The sequence below is a fragment of the Orbicella franksi genome, chromosome 6 (genome assembly GCF_964199315.1).
Source record: "Orbicella franksi chromosome 6, jaOrbFran1.1, whole genome shotgun sequence".
Classification (NCBI taxonomy): Eukaryota; Metazoa; Cnidaria; class Anthozoa; order Scleractinia; family Merulinidae; genus Orbicella; species Orbicella franksi.
Window position 1 is genome coordinate 2,337,501 of NC_138150.1, and position 16,637 is coordinate 2,354,137.

General features: G+C 40.2%; 2 protein-coding genes across 2 annotated transcripts in view; both read left to right on the forward strand.

The window, feature by feature from the left end:
• LOC145489039 (methylthioribulose-1-phosphate dehydratase-like) overlaps positions 1 to 1,754 on the forward strand; it is an 8,971-nt gene extending 7,217 nt beyond the window's left edge. The window contains exon 9 of the mRNA XM_081467934.1: positions 1 to 1,754. This exon is cut by the window's left edge and continues 750 nt beyond it. The gene's annotated coding sequence lies outside the window, so the exon portion shown is untranslated.
• A 1,955-nt stretch (positions 1,755 to 3,709) lies between these two features.
• Positions 3,710 to 14,735, forward strand: LOC145489038 (uncharacterized). Its single transcript, XM_081467933.1, has 8 exons — positions 3,710 to 3,788; positions 6,041 to 6,183; positions 6,830 to 6,989; positions 7,441 to 7,553; positions 8,016 to 8,162; positions 8,427 to 8,640; positions 9,227 to 9,457; positions 10,013 to 14,735. The coding sequence occupies exons 1-8, from the start codon at positions 3,770 to 3,772 to the stop codon at positions 12,334 to 12,336; spliced, it is 3,351 nt and encodes a 1,116-aa protein (XP_081324059.1). The 5' UTR covers positions 3,710 to 3,769; the 3' UTR covers positions 12,337 to 14,735.
• Positions 14,736 to 16,637: the final 1,902 nt, after the last annotated feature.

The window sequence follows — 16,637 nt, forward strand, 5'->3', positions numbered from 1 at the left end:
AACGTGCTAGTGCTAGTTGATATTTGCACAAAATCTCCCAACTGGCCCTAAGACATGTATGGAATATCAGTGTTGAGAGTTTGTATCTTCAAATGCCACAATACACGTCAGTTTTTCGTTTATCAGAATATCCCTGGCACTACTGAGAACTAGCGTCCTCTATTTTTTTTTCTGCCCTTATTGATGGTTTTATGTTTTCTTATCACCTGCCTTCTTAACAGTTTCTGTTTTTGTAAGGAGAAGTAAGAAGCTGATCAAAAAAGTCATTGTCTTTAAAACCTGCATTGAGAAATATTAATGGCAGCTGGAAATTTTAAATTGAGGACACAATACGCCTGCTTGACTTCAATTTTAAACTGAATTTTGTAGCAAAAAACTCATTTCGTTTCTCATCTTTCCTTTGTTTAACATTAGTCTATTATTTCAAGAGCTTAACCCTTCTTTCCTTTAGTCGAACACTTTCACTAAAACGTGCGTGCCATTATTTCGTTTCTGTATTTATATTTCTCGATAACACGAAGTTGACATTTAAGGTTTTAATTCCTTCCTTCTTTGCTCTTTTCCTTTCAGTTTCTTCATTGTTACACCCTCGTTAGATCAACACTGAAAGTTAATTACAATCTTAGTCGTTATGGGATTTCCAAGGAAATTATCGAATCGGGAGAATTTCAGTTTCAAAGAACAGATATGGATCGGTTTCAAAAGTGACAGACGCTTTGTTGTGGCGAAGTTATTAACGCATTGAGAGCGAAATTAGGATGTTCGGTTAAGTGTCTTTGCTAGAAGAGAAAATAATTACATTTTCTGTTGAATGCGTTGAGCCGCCACATCGTTTTATAGCGAACGTGAAGGTTTGTGACAATTTGTGGAAGTTTGCAATTGAACACTTTGTGTTTTATGCAAATGTTCGTCAGAAAGTCGTAATTGAAAGTAAAATTGCCGTGGGCGATAAAAGGAAACTGCAGAAACTTAGACGTTATCAAATTTTGCTCAGTCTAAGAAGAGCAGCTGGACATGGTAATTACTCCCTTGAATTGTATTGAAAGTGGAAAGTGTTTGAAGTCGCGAGAGCAGAGCCGATTAAGCGAAAAAACTGAGGTGATGAAAAATGCGCCGCGTGCTGTAACATGCTACATTTTAAAGCTTACTTCCGATGAAGAGTGTTAAAAATCTTCAGTTTGCTCCAGAACTTCCGAAAGACAAAAACGATACATCATGGGAATACTCAACAATGGAATCAAGTCCCTTCTCGAGTTCGAATCAGAATCAAGATGCTGAAGTGAAATACCATTCTTTTTTAACAGTATTGGAAGAACGAATGAAACGGGAAGAATCGATTCTGTCAACGAGCCCCCATAAACAAGTAGTTAATGCCATTCGTTATGCCAAAGCAGTTAACTCTTCACTAGACTCGAATCTGGAGAAAACCAAAGATCTGCTTTATCGAGAATTTGAGCAGGAAATTCGCCGCATCCTCGATGTTCAGCAAGCGGCTTGCAGAGAATTCCCCGCGCTTCAGAAAGATGCCCGCTCTTTGCTTACAGGCGTTACAAACAGACAGTTTCGCCGACGGCTGAGTGAAGCTTTGGCAAGTCGACGGAGAACTGAAGAGTTTCGAAGAACTCGTACCCGTCTTTCGTTACCAACTTTATCACCAGTTGAACCTTCCAGTCGCCTAGACAACGTGTATGTGCCGTTATCTCGCTCGAAAAAGGACAGTGAGATTATTTATCTGCCTCCGATATGAAGAAAGGAAAAACGATGTTTTATTAAAGACACCTATTTCGATGTAAGAAGGCAATGTGAAGATTGTTCTCGCCGCCAGCAGGTAGACCAATTATGTCGGTATATTTTCAGGTTATTAAATAAAAACAAACACTTTCCCATTTGCATCAGTTTATTAACGCATCTGCTTCAATTCTAGAACAGAAATATTCGTTTTGCAAGTGGGTTTTGTTTGCGAGGATCGATCTAAATCGTTTTATTTTTGACTACTGTCTGGATCTGAAAATCTACGTGAAGTTAAATTCATTCCAATTTGGAATTAACTTCACTTCATTCAAATAGACCACTTAAATTCGATTTGTTGTAATCAAGCTTTATCACTTTCATTTTAAGATTCTCAATAAAAGGGGGATATGATCCCTTTCTTTTATCCTAAGCAGTTATAGAGGATTACCTCTTTGTCAACTACCGAAATCGCATACAAGCGCTTTTAGATTTGTCGAGGTCCCGACAGTGAACAAACATGATCTTAAACGTCATCGTGAAAATAAAATGCAGAATTTTATCTAATGTAAACATGTCAATGGAGTTTACGGAAGAAAGTCACGTTTTAGCGAAAATCAAAGATGTGAAGCTTTTTACGGGGTGAAACTATCGATTTTATCCTCTGAAAAGCTTGACACCTTTGATTTTGGCAAAAAGTCATTTTCGGCGGAAAATGCAGATTACATAGAAACGTTCAAAATGCCGCTGTTGATCCTGATTGGATAATAACGATGAAACTATCGGTCTCATTCGTGTTATCCAATCAATCAACGTTTCTATGGACTGAGCGTTTTCCGCCATTTTCGAAGCGGTATAAACTTGGCGCAAGACACCGCATGTATAGGAAAAGTCCAGTGCGAAAACGTTTAAAATTCTGACTCGCGTAGTAAACTTACTCTGTTTATTTTTCATACAGGCTGAGAAAAAGACTAAGGAATCAAATGTGAGGGATATGCATTGATTCCTGGCATTCAAGTGCCTCAGTTCACCTGAAGATCTTAAATTTGATCAGGAACATCTTTGAAGTATTTTAGTATTTCAGAACTCAAAATTTATCAGTTCTCGTGCTTACAGTACAGTGTATTTCGCGCTGTATTTCGAGCTCATGAAAAAATGGTGGAAACAGTGGTAATTGGGCAATAGGCCAGTTTGCTAATGCAAATATTTCCTAGTTCCTTTCCCTTGAGGGGACAAGAAGTGATCACTCGGCCAAAAATGGCCTCATTAATTCATTAAATAGATCACATTTTACCAAGGGACTGGAAAATCAGCAAAATGGTGTATTAAGATATGCACTTTAAAAATAAACATAAGTGAAATTGTCTTTGCCAGTTGCAATCAGAAGTATCTCCGCGCAAACTGTCACAAGAAATTTTTTTTAAGCTTTATCAATAGCGGTCTTAGCTTCTTGATGTGATTTCAGTCCGTTCTCGCAATATACCAACACTAACGACAACGTGAAGCTTTTCTGAAATAAATAGCTGATTAAATAACGGACTACAGCAAACTGCATTAGCGTTCTTAAGACTGCCAGCTGTAAGTCAGGTTAAGTAATGTTTTGTTTTCCATCAGTCTCCTTCACTTACAGCTTTGCTTGAAGCGAAAGTCGTTAGTTCGACCTCGCCTCGTCACCAAGTGGAGGCTTTTTCCTTTTGCCTGTTGTCTCCACGCTTGAGTGGTAAATTCAAATGGCTTGCTCGGACTTTTCGCGCCTGTCAATAATTTAGCGGCTTTTCTCGTAGCGGGTGCGACCTGTTGATCACAAGCCAAATTAGGAAAACCAGCTCGTTGGCATTTGTAAACGAACGAAGTCACCAAGTTCTTCACCGACCGCTTAGATTTGAACGCAGCTTTATTTAGGAGATTTTTTTGTATTGCAAGATGTTGCGTTAACCCCATCTCTCGAACATTATCTATTGGTGTCAACTTCACAAGGAATGGACGTTTTAATGGATGTTTTAGGCTAATCAGTGTTGCGAGTATCAAGGGATAAAGAAATATGGGAGTTACTTCACAAGGTAAGATATTCTAGTCTGTGGTCTATTATGATTCGAAGTGCTTTACTACGGCAGTAGATAAGTTGATTGTCAACCATTGTATGGTGGGTTTAAGACAAGAAAACCTTTCCTCAGTAGAAAACTTAGTAGAATCTGTGGTTTGACATGGATTAAAACCATAGATCAAATACATGCTTGGTTCTACCAATAGTTTAATATTTGTTTGACCATTTTTCTCTGAAATTAGCCGGGCTGACCTTCTAAAATAATTATGTAGGATATTTCAAGCCGTTATTTTCAGAGAAGAAACTCGACGGACTGTCGCATTTAATATCGAGTTTTCACAATCGTAATCGATGGTGAAGACCATCTGAAAACCGAAACAAAGAGGCCTCATTAATTTGTAATAAACGCCTTCCATCGAAAATCACAAAAGACCTGAACAAAAACCAACTGGTATGATCTTCTCCAAGTTAAAACCGTTTGTTGGTTATACCGTGCGAATTTCAACACTGAATTGAAATGATTCATCAGTGGATTGACCGATACTTCAAGTTACTAATAATTTTTCCATTAGGAAAATGGCCCTATTACCAAAACAGTTATTTCTAGTAGAAAGCAGAGAGATAATTAAGATAATTGATCATTTTAATCAAGTTAAACTTCAGAGAAAGCGTATCGAGCAGAAATTTCTCCGTCCCTTACCAATACCAGGAAAATCAGCAGCTTTTTTAAACTAAAGTAATATGGGCACGAATTTGCACCCCTAATGGTACATGAACAGAGCGTTTTTCTTTCTTCAAGGATCCAACTGTTTAGTTTGACAGTTTTTCTTTCTTAAATTTGAGCCGGTTTGTCAATTTGAACAGCCTTTTAGTTTCTCAATTTAAAATGCACGTGTTGAGTCCATTAAGTTCTTTCTTGTAGTCAAATACTGTTTAACAGACTGAGCTGCGAATAATAATGGTTACAAACGGGTCCTTAATTGATAAATCTGATAAATCAAATTATAAACTGTGTTTTTTACTCGGCCGTTTAAGACTCGCAGACTCTAATGTCTTTCTAGTTACTAGTGGACAGTGCTGACTTCTTTATCTGTTTACTAGTTCTAAACTGAAAGTGCCGTCTTCACACGACTGATTTTGTCAGCCAGAAGTTTGCTCAGTGTTTGCTCAGTGGTTGTTCAGCAACATAGCGGCATAAAAAGTTAGTTAAACAGAGAAAGGATTTGAAAAGAAACATGTTTTATATTATCATGTGCGAGGCGATTTAAACGTTCAGGCAAGTTTTTCGTCAGAATCAATCAGAAAAGGAGAAAAGTTTTGTTGCCATCAACTTTTTTTTTGGAAGTATTGAACCCTATCTAAAAATCGACGGGCGGCCATAACTAAATCATAAAAAGTAGATTGAAAAATAATTTAAAAGAGATTTCGTTGTTATGGAGTTAAACTTAGTATTTGTGAAATTGACTTCAGACATTTTTATTTTTGACAAGAGCGAAGAAAAACAAGATATTCTAAATTTTCCCATCTATCTTTGTCAAGTGTTTGACGCCAATTTCACAATCAAAAGGCTGTTGATCGTAATTCACATATTTTCATCATGGTACCCGTTACAAATGACCTCTAGATGTAGGGGTAACTATTTTCCTCCGAACACTGCTTTGCTGGTTTTGTTTTCTTAACGTGCTGGTATTCGGTTGGCAAATTCTTCTTTGAACACAGCTTTCTCTAGCGTAAATCTCCGAGCGAAGAGAGCGGAGAAATCTCTTTGCGAACCGTGTATGTTTGTCGCGAGATGAATTGGTGACGGCTTGAGGCTGTAAAGGTAGATTCAGTTCAATAGATGTCATGATCTTTTAATTCGCTTGGTTACTTTGAAAAACGCGATTAAACATCGACAAAGGGAGGCGTTTTTATGTTTAATTTTACGTTGAATTTGTTTTCTTTTCGTTACGGTGTTGCCCGATGAAAAATCTCCTCCCCGAAGAAACATGAAACATCAAGAAAACATTCGAAATCAAAACACAAGTTGTAAATTTTCAAATTATCAGAACAAAAGCCGAAATCTTTTCTTCAGTTTCTGAGTGCTTTTCAATAAGACTATGACACGTAAAGGGTGGCTGATCAACCAAAATCGTTTTTTAAAAGTTGAATAATTCTTGTTTATGAACCAAATAAATTCGAATCAAATTTAAAATTACTCGCTTTTTGAAACACACTTTTTTCAAACTACAGGCGTGACTAATTTTGTGTCATTTTCTTCCCTTGTAGATTATATGGCTTCCTCTCGGGGCAGCTGTCGATTATTGGTCCTTAGAATTCTTGTTATATTTTACTCAAGTTACTGCCTTGATGCACAACAGCCACAAGGGGCTCAAAAGCCACACATTATAATGATAGTTGCTGATGACTTGGTGAGGAAAGTTCTCTTTTAATTCATTTAAAGTTTCAGCTTTAACATTGAAAGACATGAATGGAACTGCCGTAAAAGAATCTCGTTTTTTTCTGTAAAAATTAAGTTAATTATTTTTCTTTTTACGTTTAAACGACTTCAAACTTTACATTGTCACTTTCTTTTTCTATCTTTAGAAATCTATTCTTTATTCTGTCTCTTCTTTTTTTTTTTTCATTTTAATGACCCAAGTTAAACTTTATGTTTATTGCTCTCTTTTTTATCGTAAAGGTATGAAATTTGCTCAGTTTAACTACAAATCGAAATTTCTTCATTAAAGCATCGTCATATCGCCTAAACAAACTTGCAATTTTTATTTCAACAAGCTGATGTGAACACCAGTCAATAACAGTGATCATTGAGTTAAATACGTCACAATGCTTAAATTCTCCTTGGTCCCTGAAAAAGAGTGCATTAAAATCCAAATATCTCATTTCAACTTGTGATTGCGTTAGCAAGTTACGAGTTAAAGTGGGCTATCAGATTATTGACGTTTGAGCTCGTTTCCTTTAAACCACTTTATCTGACAAATCTTATCCCATTTAATTTGTGCTTAGTTAGTATTGCGTTCCTTTGGCTAATTTCTAATTAACTGTTGTCTTCTCCAGGGTTGGGATGACGTCAGTTTCCACGGTTCGCCCCAGATCCCGACACCCACTCTTGACGGCTTGGCGAACTCGGGGGTAATTCTAAATAATTATTACGTGTCGCCCATGGACTCGCCTTCAAGAGCAGCATTCATGACGGGAAAATACGCCCTGAATTTAGGTATAAGATTTGTTTTGTTGGGTAACATGACGCGCTGTACTAAACGTGTCGCTAGTGGCCTTGATGGTTTGTGTTTAATCACTGTACAGATCCTGACCCCCCCCCCCCCCCTTCCCCTCAGTATTTTGTCGAGTTGCCCAAACTGCTCGTCACACGGGGATAAAATTTCTTAACAACAACACAGCACGACGGCCAAAAACATGGCTACAATTGCAATCAAGATTCCACGCACTAGATGGTAGGAAATACTGACAGGGGCTTACTGCAGAGTGGGTAATAAGTATGATCGATAGTTCTATTCAGTCTCAGGACTCAACTTTGCTCTCAAAGCACGCGCGAGACAAAAACGTGCCAGACACGTGATAGGCGCGTGCAAGCACATTGACATGCTCACCTGGTGCGCGTGCAGGATAGTCGAGGGTTGATTTTTTTTTTCGCTACTATTTTTCAGGGCTTCAGCACGACACGATCCACAATAGGCAGCCATTTGGAGTGCCACTTAAAGAAAAGCTTCTGCCGGAACATTTGAGGCAGTTAGGATATTCAACCCATGCTGTAGGAAAGGTGATTTGTTTCAACTGATTCTGATTCTCATTATTATCTTAGTGTGCGATCTTTTCTGTGATTGAAAGTAGAAAAAATAGTTTAAGTAAGAAGGCCTGATTTAAGCCAACGAAACTTTTTAAAACGAACAATACTGCCTTCTATAAAACAAGACATAATTTGTCGTTTCTAGTCTTTCTATCCTATTCCGCAGATTGCTACAAATGCCATAATGACCGAGCAGGCAGCAGTGCTTTTGTAGATTTGCGTCGTATCTTCCTTTGTCTTTTCGTATAGAGTATTTTCAGACATAGTTGAATCGCGAAGATTTCTGAACAGAGGGTTGATTTTCTCACTCATTAACACATTTTAATGAGTAAGTTTGATTCTACTGTCATGATGACTTTCAATAAAATAGTCTAGTTTCTACCAGTGGTTTATTCTAACTAACCTTCTGTATTTTCTGATGTTCTATCCTCGCAGTGGCAGCTGGGTTTCTTCGCTAAAGAGTTTACCCCCACCTACAGGGGATTTGATTCCTTCTACGGCTTCTGGACTTCCGGTCAAGATTACTTCAGTCACGTGACTTATGACGGAAGTTATGGGCTGGATTTGAGAAGAAACTTGGACGTGAGTAGTGAAAATCACTTTTACGTAGTTGGTTACCTAGCTTTTGACATTTAGTGAGAGATAATGTTCACTGTAATATCTGCCAGTTTAGTTATTGTTTTTGACTTTCAAGAAGCCATTCATTCATTGATTAAAATTCGGGCGTCGTGTACATAGTAAACGTTACTAGCCGACGTTCGAAATTTTTGGAATCGAGGGACATTTTTGACCTGGAATTGAAATGTACCAGTATAGCTTTCTAAGTGCGTTTGTTTTTATTCACAGGTCGTGTACAATGAAACAGGTACTTATGGCACAGATTTGTTTACTCGCGAGGCTGACAAAGTTCTGAATGATCACGATGGTAGCAAGCCGTTGTTTCTTTACTTCGCTCAGCAAGCCGTCCATGTTGGTAATAATAACAATCCACTCCAAGCACCGAAGAAATATCTCGACCGACTCGGCTACATCGGCGACGAGAAAAGAAGAACGTTTGCAGGTATTGAAAAGCACTTAAAGTTCGTCTCTTTTACACGAGCTATACGTGGAAACATTGATGGCACGTTTTCAGATTTTGTCCATGTGCTGACCCATTTTTGTTTCTGCCATGTCCAAGTCATCTTCCATTTCGGTTGGGTTTCTATGATTCTGTCGTTTAAAGAGCGTTGCTCTTGAAAATTTTACTATTCTATAGTCTGGTTACCTTACTGAGTTTCTTAAAATTCAGCAAAAATAAATGACTGAGCCTCTTCTACAAGATTCATTTTTACCTCATGGTATGACGTAAGTCATGCTATGAGGTTTGGGAATGGACCTCAGATTCACTCACTCACTCATTCCATTCTGTTAGATAATTGATTCATGCATCAAACCTGGATTTAATTGAACCAAGGACAAAGGCGCTTACGAAAAGAATTGAAAGAGGCGCTTATTCGAATGACACGCTGCAAGGGGCAACCGAAGGAGGCGAACGAAAGTGCTCTAGTAGTAGCTCTAAGGAGCCTTTGATATGAGCAATGGTTTCCCAGTAGTCTCCCGTGTAATTTCCACTCTATTCTTTGATTGAAGTAATTTTTTGACTTCAGGTATGGTGGCAGCTTTGGACGAGTCAGTGCGTCAGATTGTGACGACATTAAAAAAGAAAGGTCTCTATGATAACTCCATCATCATATTCACCACTGATAACGGAGCAGCCGCTGGTGGATTGGACGCCAGCGCGGGCTCCAACTATCCGCTCCGAGGTTCCAAGAACACTTTGTGGGAGGGTGGAGTGCGTGGGGTTGGATTTGTCCACAGTCCACTTATAAAGAAAAGAGGTAAGTAGGGAATAATACATAGGCGCGCGTAGATATGGAATTTCTCTTCGAGTGTTCAACTCAAGAAATAAAGTTGAAGACGAGAAGAGAAATTCCATATCTACAAGCAACCATGTATGTTTTTTTTATTTTTTAAACATACTAAAAACGTCGTTTTTGACGAATTTCCGAAGATTTCCGACCACCTTCCGAAGATTCTTCAAAGGTTGTCCCAAGGGCACACGAACGTTTCTCAACATTTTCGGAAATTTCCGAAGATTCCCTAAGATAGCCGAAGATTGCTGAAGACGTCGATGAAGATCAGAAGATGTTTCGATCATACAACAACAACTTTAAGTACAGTTAAAGGGTCAAACATGACACCTCGATACATCACAGTGAAAAATTACCGTAATTTTTTCACTTGTAAAATTACGACTTATTTTCTCGGGGCTGGAAATCCTTGTAAAGCACCGCAGTTTATATAATAACAAGATTATTCTTATGTGGACTTCAGATACGAAGCTATTACGTTTTGGGCGTTCACTAAACATTTTTTTTTGTCGCACATTTTAGGGCGAGTATCAACTGCCTTGCTACATGCTTCAGACTGGTTACCAACCTTCTACGCTCTGGCTGGAGGCGACGTGAAAGGCCTGGGACCAATTGATGGTTTCAATGTATGGGAGACCATTTCCAGTGATGCCCAGTCTCCGCGTTACGAGATCCTACACGGTCTTGATTCGCTGAAAGAGAAGAAGGCGGCTCTGAGGATTGGGGACTACAAAATGATAGTTCACCAAAACCGCAGTTTCTACAGCGACTGGTACCCAAGGCCAGAAAGCTCGCACGAGTTAGATCAAGTTCCTGAGCCAAGTAATCTTAAGGATGCATCCGTCGATTGCACAGTTAAACACCCGCATCCACTTTTGTACACAAAAGCGCCAATTTGCAATCCCGAGAAAAAGCCCTGCTTGTTTAACATCAAGTGGGACCCGTGTGAGTATCATAACCTGGCTGATTTTATGCCCAACACCTTGAAAGTCATGATTGACCGGCTGAAGTTCTACTACCGCAAATCCACGCCCCCTGTCTACCCCCAAGCGGATGATAGTGCAAATCCAGACAAACACGGGGGAGTCTGGTCCCCATGGCGGGACAAACCCGATATCGATCAAACGATGAACGACTATGTTTATCCAAATTCATACTATGACTCGCCAAAATTGTCGCCCAGCAACCCTTCGAAAAACCAGCTTGATCTGTTTATGAGCGATCAGGGCGGTGTGACTGCCCCGAAAGCGGAAGCACCTTCGCAGATCGAAGATATTATCATTAATTTTCGGGATCAAAATCCCGCTGTTCATAAACACAGTGCTGTGTCTCCTACAAAGGCAACTCCAGCAACAACAGCGAGCACGCCTGTTGTACAAACCGTTGCGATGACAACACAGACAACATCGACAACCGCTTCCACTGCCCCGACAGCCGCTCCACAGACTGTGGCACCTCCGGCAGTGATTACCATGTCCACGGCCGCTCCACAGACTGCCGCACCGCCGGCAATGACCACTGCAAGCCCTCCCTCATCCATCCCTCCAGCCATTGAGTCCATCGTGTCGAACAAGAAGTTGGATTATTCAGCGCAAAGACCAAAACCTTTCCGACCGACTGGTTTCCTTAAAGGATTCTTTCAGCACCAGATTATGACCAGCCCCCCTCCTCACTATGCAGCGGGCTCACGGCTCATCCCTGACACTGTGAAAGAAGTTGAACATATTGTCCAGGAGCAGCAGAGTCCGCAGCGCGCCAAGCCTGTCAAATACTTCAACCCGCTGACTGTTCGACCAAGTACTGAAATGCCCGCAGTACACGTCTGGCCTAATCAGCAATCTTTCGTCCCCGAGGACGTGCAAAACGTCATTCGTCAGCACGGCTTCACGAAGCACCTCGCCTCGAGTCACGTGGAAGAGGTCTCTATGCTTCCTTCAGAAAAACCACCGGTGAAAATGACTCATAAAACAGCCATGTTCGGTGGGCACTCGGACAAGGTTAGCACGCTGCCGGAGATTCTCGATATAATCGATGAGTCGTCGGTGCCGAGCGCGTATGCGGCCGGTGGCAGCGGTCAGCCTGAGATTCCGAAGATCTTCGACATCATAGACGAAGAGCACAAGCAACAAAACAAAGTGAAGGATTTCTCCTCACACAAACAAGGGCCAATAGCAACTAGCAAATTACTAACCAGCAAAGACGTGGGCTCAGGAATGGGCGTAGGACTGAACGGGTTACCGGAAGGTATTTCAGTGTTCGGTAAATTGGGAGATGAAAAAATTCTTTCCAAATCACATGAGAGCACGGCAAGAGGAAGGGAGCATATTGTCGAGAAAGAAAAGCCTGAAAAGAAAAAGAAAAAGACAGGTGTTCATAAATTCATCGGCAACATCACCATCGACGGCCGCCGCTATCTTGTCGTTGGAACGGAAAGCGAGGAGATCGACTCGGTGTCGACGCAAATGGAAGGCGACAGAATCACTTTGCATCTTCCCAAATCCAAGAAAACTAACACTCACAGCCAAAAATCCAAAAATAAAAGCAAATCCCCCGAGAGTGCAGACAGCAAGTCAGAAATCGGAGAAATCACCGACTACATCGACTTGGATGAAGACGACAGCGAAAAACCGACCAACAAAACGCTTGCAGCTCACAACATCACGGCCGTGGCGACCGCCGGCAACAACACTAAGTGCGAAAAAGTCGTTCAACTTGACACCTCCGATAATGCTGTCGTCGTGTCCTCGGTTGTGATCGTCGTGATCGCTTCGGCTATGGTCGTCGGCGTTGCTGTTGTTGCTATGGTTGCGGTGGTTGCTAGGCACTGTCAAAACGCTAGGAATTGACTTTATTTCTTTTGATTGTTTTTTCGCAGAGAGCTGACTTATTTTTATTGTTAAAGTGTGATTCGAAATGTACAGAGAGTAGAGGTTATAAGATAGAGTAAAAAGTATCTGAAACAATATTAATTCATCAGATTGTCTTGTTTTTAAGGTACTGATTATTCAAGAATACGTAACACAATCTTAATCCTTCCTTCCGTTATTTAAGTGTTTTAAGCTAAGTTCTGAAAGAGATTTTAAATTAAAATTAGATTAAAAGCGTAACCTAGTTCATTTAGAACAGAATTACTACATTTCCTAAATACTACTTTATAGAATAACCATCAAGCACATGTTTAACGAATACCAAAAGTAATTCTACAAGATTTCACCGACCTCGTGAGTTCTGTTTTTCAACTGGAGAAGTTTCACTGATTAAACGTCACACGTCACGTGATATTCTTCAGCAATGCATCATTGTGGAGAGCTCTCGCTTAAAGTAAACTTGGTTAATAAGATCGGTTGTCACTTTTTCAAGACCGATTATTTTATCTAGTCACACTAAAATTAAGCATCTTTCAAGATTGTGTCGTGAAATGTTGTGCTTCTCCACGTCGACAAAGTTCGTTTTTTGTTCACCAGTTTTTTTTATCGGCCATTAGGAAGAACATCGCACCTTGCAAGGCATTATGGATGGTTCACTGTGACTGTTTAATAGGCCCTTTGCAGGATCCGATCACATGGTACGGAATTAATTACGCTGGGACGCAAGTTACGCAGTGGGACTTCCAAAACAAAGGAAAGTTGGGCTGGACTGGTACGAGTTCCTTTGTTTTGGAAGTCCCACTGCGTCACTTGCGTCCCAGCATAATTAATTCCGTACCATGTGACCGGATCGTGCAAAGGGCCTATTACAATGAATTGTTATTTATTATCTGACAGTGATTAGGTCCCTGATTTTGTTCTACTTTTCAATGGAATTCACAAGGTGGGAAACACGTTTTTGAAACCTTCATTCACAACTTGCAAAAAAAGAGAGATTCCTCTTACTTGTGTTTATGTAGTCTTTGTAAACTTGTAACTTGTCATGTTGTGTTTATTGGGAGCAATTGTTTGAGAAACTAATTAAACTGTGCATGATGAAGCATATTGTCTGCGTTTAATTCTCAGTTGTTGTTTTTTTTTTTCACCATGGTGAAAATACCGTGTGGCACTACTTTTTTGCGGGTTGCCATTGCCATTCAGAAAGCTTCTAGACAGGAAGGCGCGTAAACAGCCACCCCCCCCCCCTCCCGGGGGCCGGGGGTGTTCACAAAATAATTGGGTGGAAGTGTGCGGCCCACCGTTCCTAAGACCCTTCCCAAAACCAAAACATTTTGCCTTCCCTATATTTATGACCTGACCAAAAATTCGATACCCTATATAAAATCTTAATGAATCAATTCCATGTTTCAGACCTGCCTTAGGCCCGGTTCATACGTCGCATTTCTTCAACGAATTAAATTCGACAGAAATTCGACGTATGAATCGGCTGCCGCATTTCTGCCGCACGTTCGACTGGTCTTGTCGCATTATCCGACAGAATTGCGACACCGATTCAGACGTCGAATTTCTGCTGTGTCGAATCTAATGCATACATTATGTTACTGTATTGAGCATGCGTAAATGTTTTCTCGTCAAAGAAAAAGAAGAAACTTGGCCATTCTCGACCCAATGCAACCTGAACATATTGCAACACATACTGCTCCGTTGTCAGCCTTCTCCTCGTTCCATTGGCGGTCAATTTTTTGCCAAATTAAAGTCCTTCGTCGCTCAGTATTTTCGTCCGCCATATTGCATACTCTACGTTTAAAACATATTCCGCTGGCCGACATACCCGACAGTATAAATTCTGAATTAAGTGCGATACAAGTGCGACGTATGAATCCACAGTCGCATTTCTGCCGCACTTAATTGAATTGAATTCGACACGGCAGAAATGCGACGTATGAACTGGGCATTACTTATAATTAGTTACCCAGTTCAGACCGATACTCAAGGTATTGTGAAGGGCTTTGGTTAATGGTCTGATGGATAATGTTGGAAAAGTAGCTTCTTGATGTTCTAAAAAACATACCCAATTCAAGACTAGAGTGCAAAAACCATACCCTATTTAAGACCAAAATGGCCAAATAATCGATACCCTATTTATAACCAAAACGACTAAAAAAACATACCCTTTAGGGCCGCACATACCTATATAGCCCATATAAGGGTGTACCCTCCCCCCTCCCCCACTCGGGCTGCTATCCATACAAAGGCTTATGGTAAACACTCTTGAGTTCTGTGAAATAATCTGGAATCTTATAAACAAACATCAAAATACTCAAAACGTTATGCGAACTGCACATGCACAAAGCTTGTTCAGAGCATGACACGCTTAACCAAAGACATCCTGTAATAACCAGACGGTTTGGATGCGTGAAGCGATCTTCCGTTTGCATGTTGTGCTTACGAGAAAGAGCGATAAACATACCGGCTTTGGAATTAAATGAAGATACCCATTTAGAGATAAACCACAAAAATGAAAGAACGCGAAGGTTCGTACATTCTTCACTGATTAGTATTAATTAACAGCGAGATAATTGTAACTCCACTAAGAACCAGTGTATCCGATACGAGCTCTATACGGCTTCTTTTGATTTAGATTATATTGCCCTTGAAGATAAGCGCAAGCCAGAGAACGGGTTGAAGGAGAAAGACCCGAGTCTCGTTTCTCACAGTTGTAGGGCCTGTTTGCTGCATAATGGGTGATTCCGTCCGAGAAAAACTGATCTGAACATAGAATGAAACCTCAACAAAATGAGACAAAACTGATCTGCCTAGAATTCGCAGATTTGGGCAAGATTGAAATGCGTTCTATACAGAAAATCCGCTTTGTTTTGTTTCTTTGCATAGCTAAGATTTTTACTATTACACCACAGATATCCCTTTCCCTTTGTTTTCAAGTTCGGGTCTCCGTGTTAACAGTAAGAAAGGCAAAACATATAAATGCTGAAAGCTGTGTTCCTTCGAGGTATTTGTAACAGTTATTTACCTTTTGACGTTGTAATATTGGTCGTGGCTCGGTTCCTTGACAGGTCAAGTGAAAATCAAAATTCCCTTTGCCAAAACCGCAAAAAATGTTCATTTTACCGGTATTGCCGGAGAACGTGCCACATAAGTGTTGATCTAATTGATATATGCCACAAAAACCCCGCAAAAAATAGACGGCCATAGTAATCTTGTTGATAAGCGCCGTAAATTGATTGAGCGAATTCAGTGTTTGGTGAACATCAAATTCAGAAAAATCAAGATTTGAAGATGGAAATGGCTGTCCAGGGTGCTTTCCGTTTCCCGTAATGGCACACGCCAGACGAAGCTTCATTTGCAAAAGCTGAAGTGAAATAAAGCTTAACAAGGGGCGTCTTAGGCCTCGAGAGGAAACAAACACTAAATAAGTCCGGATTATCGCTGCCCTATGCTCCAGTCTGTTGCGAAAGGGCGGATGTCGACAACGGTGAAATAAAGTTTTATCATGTTTGCATGAAACAAACTATGCCAGGTCCAATGACCTTTAAATTCTTTCTTGTGTGTGTGCGATATTTTCTCAAGGTATTAAGCAATTTAATTTGGCAGGGTCTCGTGGCTGATATATGACCGGAAAATAACGATAAGCCGTCTTTGTACGTTTGCCTTTCTCCTTTGACAAAAGAACTTTGTTTTCTTTTAAGCCCGTGATCACATTATTTTGATCTAATTTAACAGAACAAAGTTTTCCAAGGTGGTAATCAAATTACGCCAGACCTTATTTTGGCAGGAATAACAACACAAAACTGCAAACTACACACCTTGAGTTCTTTTGGAGCTTGTAGGTATGACCGTTGTGTCAACAACTCTCTGGAAGTATAACTGAATACAACAAACAGATGTTAGATGAGGTATAATAAATCTATCGCCTCCTTGAATTTCCGAGGTATCTAAAATTGAAAGCAGTTTTCTGTAGCTGGCTTTGTTTCAGTCAATATTTGAGAAATAGAAAACATGAACCCCGTTTCTATCGGATTTTAGTATACATCTATTAGCGTTCTATCAAGAATGCCGTTCTCTGATTGGCTACGCTACTCGCTATCTATTCTGTTGCAGATAGTGAGCAGCGCAACAGTGTGCCCTTGATAATAAAGTGACGGCCGCTTCTTTGCGTTTTCAAAGTATCTGTGAAGAGAATTTGGTTATAGTTTTAAACGACTAGTATATATTTATACTAAAACAATTAGATTATTCGCTCTCGATTTCTGTACGCCGTA

Coding starts and splice junctions, on each gene's coding strand:
- LOC145489038 (XM_081467933.1), top strand. Junction 8,641..9,226: donor GAAAAGAAGAACGTTTGCAG/GTATTGAAAAGC, acceptor TTTTGACTTCAG/GTATGGTGGCAGCTTTGGAC. Junction 9,458..10,012: donor TCCACTTATAAAGAAAAGAG/GTAAGTAGGGAA, acceptor CGCACATTTTAG/GGCGAGTATCAACTGCCTTG.